At 36.9% G+C, this 12,948-nt stretch overlaps 1 protein-coding gene across 1 annotated transcript; it reads right to left on the reverse strand.

Moving 5' to 3' along the window:
* Positions 1-7,830: 7,830 nt before the first annotated feature.
* LOC126614685 (uncharacterized) lies at positions 7,831-9,842 on the reverse strand. Its single transcript, XM_050282331.1, has 3 exons — positions 9,675-9,842; positions 8,295-8,479; positions 7,831-8,178 (listed from the first exon to the last, which is right to left on the reverse strand). Exons 2-3 carry the CDS (start codon positions 8,463-8,465, stop codon positions 8,107-8,109), a joined length of 243 nt encoding a protein of 80 aa, XP_050138288.1. The 5' UTR covers positions 8,466-8,479; positions 9,675-9,842; the 3' UTR covers positions 7,831-8,106.
* Positions 9,843-12,948: the final 3,106 nt, after the last annotated feature.

A 12,948-nucleotide genomic window follows, 5' to 3' on the forward strand; every position in this document is an offset into this window, starting at 1 on the left:
TAATATGTATAAACACCATCAGAGGGTAATAATACCAAAAAAAAAAAAGCCCAAAATAAATAGGCTGGCATGTTGTGGAGGGCAAAGGCCTATAAGCCCAAAATTACCACCAACCAGGTAATCAAAAGTACGCCCAGTACCCCAAAATTATTCGCCAACCCGCTGCTATTACCACCAACCAGGTGATGAAGTGTACAACCCGTACTCTAAATATCATTTGGCAACTAGCCATTCATGCCACCAACCAGGTGATGCAATGTACAACCCATACTCTCCTTCATGCCACCAACCAGGTGATCAAAAGTACGCCTAGTACTTCAAAATTATATATGAGCATTACTCATGTCAATCATACATAAACATACATGAGCACTACTCATGTCAATCATACATAAACATTCATGAACATCACTCATATCATACATAAACATTCATGAGCATCACTCATGTCAACATTCATGAGCATCACTCATGTCAACATTCATGAGCATCACTCATGTCAACATACATGAGCATCACTCATGTCAATAAACACAAACATTCATGAGCATCACTCATATCAATCAGCTTCAAAAGCTTTATTTACAAGAGCTCTAGCTTCAAAAGCTTCATTTACAAAAGCTCTAACTTCAAAAGACGAGTGATGAAAGCAACTCACCATTCATTTCACCTACCAAAAGACGAGTGGTACAACTTGTACATGTGAACTCTTAGCATTCACAAATAATCAAAAATCCTCAAGCTTGACAACTCAACTAGGGGAGCACTTATGCCCAACAAGAGTTATAGTCACCAATAAAGTCTTATTGCAAGCCAACAGCAACTTTAGTGCATGGCATATGAAGATCAAGTTATTCAGCTCTCTTGCATCTGCTTCAAACATTTCCCCTCTGTAACAATGCAAACACTACAACTCGTAGAAATCTTCACACACTCTTAATCAAGACAGTGTGAAGCAAAAGCAATTTGTAGTGCCAACAAGAGCTTCATCAAAGGAGTTCAACCACAATTCTCAAAAACTTCACACACTCTTGATTAAGACAGTGTGAAGCAAAACCAATTTATGGTGCCAACAAAAGCTTCATCAATGGAGGGCAACCACAATTCTCAAAGGCTGAACACGCTCTTGATCAAGACAGTGTGAAGCAAAACCAATTTATGGTGCCAACAAGAACTTCATCAAAGGAGTTCAACCACAATTCTCAAAAGATTCACACACTCTTGATCAAGACAGTGTGAAGCAAAACCAATTTATGGTGCCAACAAGAGCTTCATCAATGGAGGGCAACCACAATTCTCAAAAGCTTCACACATTCTTGATCAAGACAGTGTGAAGCAAAACCAATTTATGGTGCCAACAAGAGCTTCATCAAAGGAGTTCAACCACAATTCTCAAAAGCTTCACACACTCTTGATCAAGACAGTGTGAAGCAAAACCAATTTATGGTGCCAACAAGAGCTTCATCAATGGAGGGCAACCACAATTCTCAAAGGCTTCACACACTCTTGATCAAGATAGTGTGAAGCAAAATCAATTCATGGTGCCCAACAAAGCTTCAACCTCAAAGCTTCAACACCAAAGCTTCATCTACAAAGCTTTAAAATATATATATATATATTTATTTATTTTTTCGGAATTTCGAAAATTCAAAAATTCGAAAAATTGAAAAATCGAAAAACAAATTTTCAAAAAAAAAATAAAAAAAAATATTTGCCTAGGCCTCCGCTTCTTTGGGCCTAACAACTTTCATAACAAATATATATGAAAAATGAGTTTTGGGCTACCACTTAGAAAGGAAATGCCTCATTTGTCAACTCCTTCGACCGGAGACTTGGGGGACTCTTACCATATGCTACTGCACCTTGATACTCAGAAGTCTCACGACCACTCAGTGACTTGGATTTTTCAAGTCTCCAAACGAGAAGTTTTCCTCACTCGAGAAATTAAGGGAACACTACCTCAACCTACATGCTTCACTCACAAAGCTTCAACATACAAGCTTCAACAAAAGGAAAAATTCAAAGAATTTAGTGAAGAAAGCTTTGGTGTATTTAACACAATACGTTGAAATGAAGGAAAGCTTGTTTATTGATATCTCCGATAAGTTACAAATATGTACATATACATGAATCGAAATAAACAAACACAAGGGAGCCTTCACAAAGGTTGCTCAAGAGAAGTATTAGCAGTCGGCAGAGCCCCAGAAAGATGAGGCACCAGAGGGTGATTATTCGGAGCCTTAGTACTAGACAAAACCCCAGAATGAGGAGGCACCGAAGGTTGATCATTTGAAGCTTTATTACACAGTACAGCCCCAGAAGACGAAGGCAATAAATGCCTTTGGAACAAACCCACAAACCTCTGATGATCAAGTAAAATCTAACCATCAGATTCCTGCAACTAATCGAGCTTCCTCTTCATGTTTGTAGCATAGTCATGTGCGAGCCTGTGCAACTGTTTATTCTCATGCTTGAGCCCTCTGATCTCCTATTTGAGACTTATCACTTCAGTCGCCAATGATTCAACTTGGCGGGTTCGAGCAAATAGGCGTTATGCCATATTAGACACAGAACCTGCGCACTGAACACTGAGAGCCAGAGAATCCTTAACAGCCAACTCATCAGACCGTTTGGAAAGTGGTTTGTTATCTTTGGGAGTGAGAAGGTTTATGGCCACCACTGCAGCGGTCATATCATTCTTCATCACAGAGTTCCCAACGGTAAGAGGACCAGTAGAGGATAAGAAGGATGGGCGTCATATGTTGTCTTGAGAAGGCATGGCTGCCTCTGCACCAAAGTTCAAGTCAAAATGACGGTCGGATAGGCCAGACATTCTAAAAAATGATGAAGGAGAAATGAGGTGCAATAAATCTCTGAAGTAAGGGGAAAATTCCTACAAGCAATAACTATCTGAATGTACTCCTTGCACACAATTGGTGCCCTTATAAAAGAAAGGGCAACAGAGTCGTTGGTTCAAAAATTGAATAGGCATCACTCTCCGGATTTCGAAGAGGCACCACTTTCCACACGCAACATCAACTCCTCGGGTACCATAGATAACTTTGCCAAAGATCTCTGATAAAGTTTAGACACATAAATTTTGAAGGTCTAGCTACCCTACTATTACCTACAAGGATAAAGAAACAGCACCACTGCTTGATAACTAGAAAGTCCCAATGTGTGTCAACCTCCGTGCTCCGTGGCAAGGTAGACTGGAAAAAATGCCCAACCTTTACTCACATTCGAGAAAACACTCCCAACAAGATTGCTTGCTCAAAAATCGAAGAGGAACCACTTTTCAAATCTCGAAAGCCAGACTCCCAACAGGATTACTTTCTCAAAAATCGAAGAGACACTGCTCTCCAAATCTCAAAAGTCAAACTCCCAACAGGATTGCTTTCTCAAAAATCGAAAATGCACCGTTCTCTGAATCTCGAGAGCCATATCCCCGACAGGATTGCTTGTTCGAAAACCGAAGAGGCATCGCTCTCCGAACTTCGAGAGCCAGATTTCCTTGGATAAAGCTTGTCTGCAATCTTCACACGCAACATTAGCTTTCCATATACCACAGACCACTTTTTCAAAACGCTCTGACAAAGTTAAAACATGTGAAGCTTGCAGCTCCCACTACATTGTTATGACCAAGAAGTGTAAAGGAATAGCATTATTACTTGCTAAAAAATCGAAGAGGCACCGCCCTTGAATCTCAAGAGCCAGACTCCCAACAGGATAACTTTCTAAAAAATCGAAGAGACATCGCTCTCTGAATTTCAAGAGCCAGACTCCCAACAGGCTTTCTCAAAAATCGAAGAGGAACCGCTCTCCGAATCTCGAGAGCCAGGTCCCCGACAAGATTGCTTGTTCGAAAACCGAAGAGGCATCGCTCTCCGAACTTCGAGAGCCAGATTTCCTTGGATAAAGCTTGTCTGCAATCTTCACACGCAACATCAGCTTTCCAGATACCACATAACACTTTTTCAAAGTGCTTTGACAAAGTTAAAACGCATGAAGCTTGCAGCTCCCACTACATTGCTATGACCAAGAAGGGTAAAGGAATAATATTACTACTTGTTGTTAGGGAGACTCCTATATATGTCGACCTCCATCCTCCATGGACAGGCAGACCTGCAAAAATGCTCAACCCTTCCTCATATCTGATAGGGCACTCCCAACAAAGCCTCTCGAAATACTCAACTTTCTTCCCCCCTAATAATACTTATGCAAACCAGCCACATTAGAGCAAGAGTATCTCATATCATCAGGGTCAAAAGCAAGAGTATCCCATATCATGCTTTTTCCCTGTCTTTTCCTTTGGCATTGTTCTTACCTGCAAAACAAGGAGAAAGAGAGCAATCAGTCAACACTTGGAATCAAGCTTCCAGTCAGGAACTGACTACCTGGAACCCCTTGCCCGATTACTTACCTGGCATTGCTCTCGAGTACTCATCTTCAACATCTTATGCTTCCAGAAAAGATACCATATCTGCTTGAGGAACAGATAGAGCAAGTGAGAAGGATACAAGAAAGCATGTGGAGACAAGCGCAACAGAACACATGCCGATTCATCTATTACTTCATCAACAGCAAAAGTATCTCATATCATCAAGGTTGAACGCACTCTTGATTTGATGGACTTGTTTTGACCCTCAAATTCTTAAGTCGGCTTTATACTCTGGAGGAAACCAGAAAACCCTTCAGCCCAGTTCAAGAATAAGCCTGTGGAAAGTTACTTCTTCAAAAGCAAAAGTATCTCATATCATCTCTTCTCCATTTGCTTCTCCTTATCCTTGTTGCTGTTTACGACACAAGGAGAAGGAGAACAATCAATCGGAAGCCGAAGTCGAACCTCCGATCCAGGTTGCTTGCTTGGAAGTCTGATTGTTTACCATGTCTGTTACCTCTTTCGGCAAATCTCCTAGCTCGGCGACTTGGGAGACTCCTACTATAGGGTTTTGTATCGCACTTGACCAAGCCCGAAACTACAAGTAAGTTTCAAGTGAAATTGATACATTACCTTGTGCATCTTCATCGGTTAAAGATACCACCCTTGGATGGAGGAAAAGTACTTCCAGAGAAGATGCCACATCTACGTATGAGACAGATAAGGCAAATGGAAATGATACTACACTTCAGTACTTAGAAGTTTCGTGATTACTCAATGGCTTGGATCTTGCAAGTCCCCAACTGAGGAGTTTCCCTTACTCGAGAACTTAGGGAAGCACTGTTTGTACCATACTTGACCAATCCCGAAACTACTGAGCACCGGTCAACGTTATACCTTCAAGGACCCAGAAGAGTTTCCATACAACCAGGAGGTCAATCACAGCGTGACACATGTCAACATTAGAAGCTAATCATAGCGCGACACATGTTAACATCAGAAGCCAATCACAACACGACACGTGTTAATGTCAGAATGAAACTAGAAACTCTCTTCTATAAATAGAGATCATTCTCTCACAATATTTCCTAATGTCATTTGTACTAAATCATTCACTAGTACTCACTAAAGGAGAGCTTGAACCTATGTACTTGTGTAAACCCTTCACAATTAATGAGAACTCCTCGACTCCGTGGACGTAGCCAATCTGGGTGAACCACGTACATCTTGTGTTTGCTTCCCTGTCCCTATCCATTTACATACTTATCCACACTAGTGACCGAAGCAATCTAGCGAAGGTCACAAACTTAACATTTTCTATTGTACCAAAGTCCTCACTGATTTTGTGCATCAACAATGTTAAAAATGTTACAATTAGTATATTTATATTTATGGCTAAATTTTTTATCATATATTTTTATTTTTAGTTTGAACCCATTTTTAATTTGCAACTTTTTTTTTTAATTTGTACCAATTTTCTTTTCAATTTTAATTTGTACCAATTTTCTTTTCAGTTTTAATTTGTACCCATATATTAATTTCTTTTTGTGCCCATATTTTATAAAGTTTTATTTGTATTTGTACCCATATTTTTTTATTTATATGTACCCATTTTTAATTTTGCTAAATGTACCCATGCTAATTATATGAACCATTCATGTAATTTTTTTTCAAATTTTTAATCTTAAAATGTACTCATTCTTAAATATACCAATTTGTTATATGTAAAATGTACCCTTTTTTTTATTTAAAATCTATTCAATTTTTTTTTTCTAATCCATTTTTAAACTAATATGGGTACATTCCTTTGTCTTTGATTTGAGAATGTACCCATATTTTGATACAATAATTTTTTGGTTAATTTTGATGAATGTACCCATGTTTATACACACACACACACACACACACACAATAGTATATTTATATTTTAATATTTTTAATCCCACAAATTATGGTTTTTTATTTAAAATCTCATTCATATAAACAACTATAAATTTCAATTTTTAATTTAAAAAATATAGTAATGTACATAGAAATAAACTATCACATTAATTTCAGGGACTTGGATCGAAAATTGAAAACCAATAAGGTTTCAGTTTTAATCTTAAAATGTACTCATTCTTAAATATATCAATTTGTTATATGTAAAATGTACCAATTTTTTTATATAAAATCTATTCAATTTTTTTTTCTAATCCATTTTTAAACTTATATGGGTACATTCTTTTTTCTTTGATTTGAGAATGTATTCATGTTAAGTTTAATCGAAGAAATTTACTAATTTTATTAAGCCTAATATCTTTTTCTTTATTTTTGTGATTTTGAAGAATGTACCCATGTTTTGATACAATAATTTTTTGGTTAATTTTGATGACTGTATCCATGTTTATACACACACACACACACACAATCGTATATTTATATTTTAATATTTTTAAAATCTCACAAATTATGGTTTTTTATTTAAAATCTCATTAATATAAACAACTATAAATTTCAATTTTTAATTTAAAAAATATAGTAACGTACATAAAAATAAATTATCACATTAATTTCAGGGACTTAGATCAGAAATTGAAAACCAACAAGATTTCAGTCAAAGAATATTCATAGCTAGAGACCGCCACATCCAAAATCTCCTTTTTTTTTTTTTTTTAATTTGTGCTTTTGATTTTCGGTACATACGTTTCATTTCCCTTCCTACTTTTTGTGACCTTTGATAAATAATCTTTTCAATTATATGTCCTAAAATTTGCTTTTGCTACCAATCTTGCTTTATTCTTTTAATATAGGTGGGTACAACTTTGGCTAAGGAAACTCATGTCCGCCATTAGTTGTTTCCAACACAAAATGGTATTGTTTCGTTTGGAACTTTGGATTATGTCATCGTTCTCACCAAACTATTAGGTCTGCAGTGGTACGTTGTTCATCTAAATTTACTTTAGCGTGACTGATTGATTTTGAGTTCGATACTCACAGCTAACACTTCAATATCAGATTGGGAGGATGGCCCCTAGGGGTGAGACGTGATCTTCTCGGACACGAATAAAAGCTTGAACGTTAAGAGAAACACTTCAGTTTGGATGTTACGTCAATAGGAATAAAAAATGTAGTTTGAGTGCCTCGAGTAAAGCTTCAAGTGTTCAAGCTTTGATTTAGAGAGAGTGCTCTCGAGTTTTGACAATTTCGCTAAAGCATAGTGATTAAGCCAAAATGAACCACTTTTAACCCATATCTAAACTACCGTCACACCGGAAAATTACTCATCTCGCTCTCTCATCCGGCAACCAATTCCATTACCAATTCTCTCTGTTTCTGATAACTAGAAGAACACACAACAAGAACAGAAGAAAACATCACACCACAGCAGGAACACAACCACGTACCAAATTGGCTCAGGTGGGTGTTCACAATGCACCCATGAGACTGTTGAGCCAATTCAGCTCATGTTGGTAAGAGCATTTATTAAAAATTAAAAAACAAAGATAAATTAAGCCTTCGTTCTACCGACGGAAAGACTTAGGTTTACAGATTAATGGAAATTTTCCTTTAAACCGAATTAAGCTGCAACAGGAATTTTCAAAAATAATATGTCCAGAACTTCACATACCTGTTGAATCAAGCAGGGAAATTATACGTGAACATTCTCTCCAAGCTAAGCCTCTGTTACTGATGACTCCAAATAATCATACATCAATTTAAACGACGTTTCCTACAAAACCAAACTACTTCCTTCCCCTGCTCAGCCTCTGCAAGTGATAATTGATGCTTCCCATTGACTTTCTGTTTTTGTTGCTCTGTTACGAGAGAGTCAGGTGAGTTAGGATAGACTTCGAGCAATGAAAGAATAGATGCAAAAGACGGAAAACAAAATGAAGATGCATAATCCAAAGGAGAACAACTGAAGACCTACCTGAGCCTCCATACAAGTACCCAAAAGTTCCTTCTGCTTTACACACTTATCATCACAGAGCTGGTTTGGAGCCATGCAGTTGAGAAATGCTATCATTTCCTTCATGCAAGGTTTGTGAAAAGTGCCAAATTTCTTTGGATTTATATACACCGTACCAACTTTCCGACCCATTCTATAACTAACACCTGTCCAAGCAAGAAACTGTTAGGTTCGCCCAAATCTTGGAAGAAGAATCAGAAAATTCCAGTAGCAACAAAATCGAATAAATCATGAGGAAAGCTGCCGTGAACATGACCAGAACCATTGCTTTTATTTAAGTTACACGACTACTTTCACCTAGGTGGAAGGCACATGTAAGGTCTTATCCAAGAGAAAACCTGAAAATCTGGGTTCACAAACTTACATAAAACATTTTACATAAAGTGGCAAATGCTGCAACCTTTTGCCGTTCAACTACTCACCCAAAAATGCCCCATAAACCCCAATTTGTTGCTCAGAATTCCAGTCTGCAGTTCAAACAACAGTCTCATCCAAAGACAGTTGTTGTAATCGGATTCGGGGCCCTGTGACCTAGCTGTTTTAGTTCTATAGGTAAAGACTAAGGACCAAATAATGATGGTCCTGAAGGTCCTTTTAGAATTACTTACTGGTTTACAAGTAAGCACATTCATCATATGCTTTTTCCCACTGCACCTTACGAAAGATTCGAATTAAAAATAGTAAAATAAAATTAAAACAGCGAAGCCCCGAAAGAACTCGTATTCAATGAATGAAACACACCCATCATTGTAAAATTCTTTCGGCGTCCACAAACTTTGACAGAGCAAAATTATAAAGCTTGAAACCAATAATATACACTCTCTCTCAAACTATCAAAACAATTGCAATTCAATGTTACAAAGCTCAAAAATCAAGAGCGCGGCACAATCAAATCTTCTTTCGATCGTCAGCAAGCCCAAAAATGGTATAGGATTCAAAACAGTAATGAACAAAAACCCAGTTCGCACAGTAAATGAGCAAGAACATATTAACCCAATTGCAGCATAAATCAGCGAGGGTAAACTAACCCACTTGCAGCGTAAACCAGCTAATAACAAATTATCCCAGCAAGAACAAATTAATCTAGTCCAAGTGTTAATCAGCATCACAAAATTGACCCAGTTGCAGTGTAAACAAAAGAATGAGCACTCGATGCAAAATGCTAATTACATTCAATTAAATTAACAAACTTTACATTTTCCCCCAATTTTCACGACCTAGAACACTCTTTGGATCAAAATCAAGTAAAAAGTAAATAACAAACCCAATTCTACAAACACAGAAATGAAAGCATGACAAGTAGAGAAGAAGAAGAAATGCAGGAAGGAAAAAGTAAATTACCGAATTGGTGGCTTTAACCGCTGAGAATGGCCACTCTAGGGCTTGCTGTTTCTTCGAATTTTTCTTTAATTTTCTCCTGGTGATTGATTTCCAGAGAGAACGCCGAAGTTGTTCGCAAATGGGACGGAGAGCAAAAGGTCCTACATTGATTTGGGCCAGGCTTAATAACAATCTCAAGATTGTGGACTGACTCAAATTGACTAGCCGGCTTTGGGCTGGCCTTATTAAAATAGACAGATGAAATTAACAAAAATATATATGAATATATTTATATAGATAGATATATATATATATAAGGAAAATTGGATTTCTATGAGTCTCGTTCTCTCGGTCTCCAAACAAAAATTTTATTGTCACCCGGTATAGGTCTGTTGCCTCAATTGTCTTTGTGGCAGATATGTACTCGTGTGGTGCTTGTGTCAGTCGTGGTCGTGGAAGGGTTTTACTCTATGTTTGTTTGTGCAAATTCTCTCCATACCAATGTATTAGTCACTGGAGAATACGTATCCATGTGAAAACTAATGTAACTGGTAATGCTCATCAATTGCTATAACTTCTTGTAAAATAACCATTTTAATCTCAATCCTTTATATCAAATCTAAGAGTGAGTGATCATGTTTTACCTGATCACTTGGTGCATGAGACCATTCTCATCTTCTCACTTTCATTTGAACCATTTTCATTAGGTAGAAAATAAAACGGATTTTAACAAAAGTTCTTTGGAGAAGTAATAGTTCGTGTAGCCGTTGAACGTAATATGTGAATAACGGACTTTAATACTATGTTATAATTGAGTTTAAAGGCTCTTCGTACATCCACCACAATTAATTATGCCCATCTAAAATTGACAACCAAGAAACAATAAGAACATTACGTGTGGACATGCGATGATTTTTTAATTTCTCCGATAAAACTCTTGAAGTGTTTTCTTTTTATAAAAAAATTATAGTTGTGGACTTTTTTTTGAATTTCCTATTAAACTTTTTTATGTGTATTCTCAGTACACCACACGCAAGAGTTCCTCTAAGAGCTGCTGCATGTGTTCTGAAAAGTCAAAAGGGGAGAATTGAAATCCTCTCCATTGTATGGAACAAAGGCAACAACTTACCGTTAGCAATCAAAGCCAACATTGCAAAAGCGAAGGAAGCTAAAAATCATGTCAGACACTAAAAATCAATGTCCTTCTACTATTACTGCGGGCAGTGCACAGTGCATACGCAATTAGGCACACGAAAATTCCTAGGATCCGTTGCAGTGGCGGAGCCAATGTGGTGTCATGATCGTCGATGACCTTAATAATTTTAAAAAATTTATTTATATTTATACGTATATTGTATTTGATCCTATAAACAGTTAGGGTAAACTAAATTACAATCTTCTCTCATCTTGTATGAAACTCTATTGTGCGCGCACCAAATGCTCGATGAATTCCTAAGTTGACTAGTCTTGACAATTTTCAATATTACACCATAGTTTCCTATAGACATCCTCTACAAGCCTATACCGATCATTAGTATTGGCAAGAATCGTTAAGTTCCTACCAGGTGCTCGATGAAATGGTCCAATAATTTTTTTTTTTTTGGTCAAAATTATGACCCCATTAGTTGAAAACCCTTGATACTTTTTTTTTAATTCCTAAGTATTCAACACTCAATCAAGTTGATGGATGATGAGTGAGGGAAACAAAAAAGAAAAGTTGGTGGGTATATGGACCCTTCTCGATATCCAAAGTTCCAACAGCACTCCACTAATTTGCACCAAACAAGCAAGTAATCAAGTTGTTTTCTTCATCCCTCTTGATTGCCAATTGTCCATAATTAAAATTGCTTTAGCTTGAAGGCGTCTCATGGTTAGAAATCAGTCATTTCATCAGCAATTATTGATTATCTAATCTCTCAAGGTATCTCCAATGTTGTCCTTAAAATTATTCCTACCACCGTATAAACCCTACATATACGTTCAGGCATCCTCCAATGGGTCAAAAATGGAGTCCCTATAGCATAGGGACTCGCCAAAGTACTAAAAAAAATCTCAAGTATAGGGGTGTTGTAGGAAGGATTTGGATCCTCTTCGGATCCCCTCCTTGGGGATCCTAGGGATCAACCCATGTGGACTGTTAATCAAAAATCGTGCGGCCTCAATTAAATATTTTTTTATATTATTAAAGTAAAGCAACCTCATTTTGCTTGAAAAATATAAAAAAAAAAAAATTATGATCACACGATTTTTTATCAACAATATGTGTTCGTTGATCCTTAGGATCCCCAGGAAGGGAATCCGGCGAGGATCCAAATCCTTGTAGGAACTCTCAATGGGGAGGGGTCCATAATCCTTTTGAGTTGGGTGATGTCCCACCACGTGAATAAGGTGTGAAGCTGTTGTGCAACTACAAGGAACGCACCCAACACGCGCGAATAATACTTACTCGCATGAGTTAGGGGCGGGCCTCGCTGCTTTGTTCTTTTGCTTATTGATATGAAGTCAACGGTCATGATAGGTGTTTAGATCAACGAATGCGAAATCAACAATGGTTTTTATTTTTTAAGTCCCTACATTTAAGAATTCTACTATAACAACCTCTTATTGGAAACAATATTCCTCTAAGCACCTAAGGCCATCTCCAATCGAAGGGTCCAGAGGGCCGAAAATAGCCCTAAAATCGTCTCCAACCGAGGGCTAGGCCAGAGGGCTCGGGAATCTGGGAGGGCCCCACGGAATTCAAAGGGCCATAGGGCCAAAAGGCTGGCTATTTTTTTTTTTTTATAGTTTTCCTATTGTTGTCGATTATAACCGACAGCATTAAAGAATGATTTTTTAATATTGTCGGGTATAACCAACAGTAATAGGTAACCATAGGCAAAAAAAAAATTATTCACTATTAGTGTCAGTTATAACCGACACTAATAGTTTGAAATTGTTTTTAATATAACGGCTAGCTGAGTCAGCTAGCCGTTGGGTTTTTTTTTTTTTTTAATTTAAACATTTCTTTTCTTCTATAAATATGGTGAAGTTCTTTCAATTCTTCACTTCATTTGCAATATTTCCTTCTTCAATATTTTTCAATATTTCCTTCATCTATAATATTTGTTTCAATTTTTCAATAATTTCCTTCAATATTTTTTCAATAATTTCCTCAATAATTTCCTTCATTTTTTTCCTATAACTTATATTTCACAAAATTTGTTTCATATTTTTTTTAAATTCCATTTTTTTCCTATAACTTCTATTTCACAAAATTTGTTTCATATTTTTTTTAAATTCCATTTTTTTCTAT

This window comes from Malus sylvestris, chromosome 3 (genome assembly GCF_916048215.2).
Source record: "Malus sylvestris chromosome 3, drMalSylv7.2, whole genome shotgun sequence".
In the NCBI taxonomy this organism is placed as follows: domain Eukaryota; kingdom Viridiplantae; phylum Streptophyta; class Magnoliopsida; order Rosales; family Rosaceae; genus Malus; species Malus sylvestris.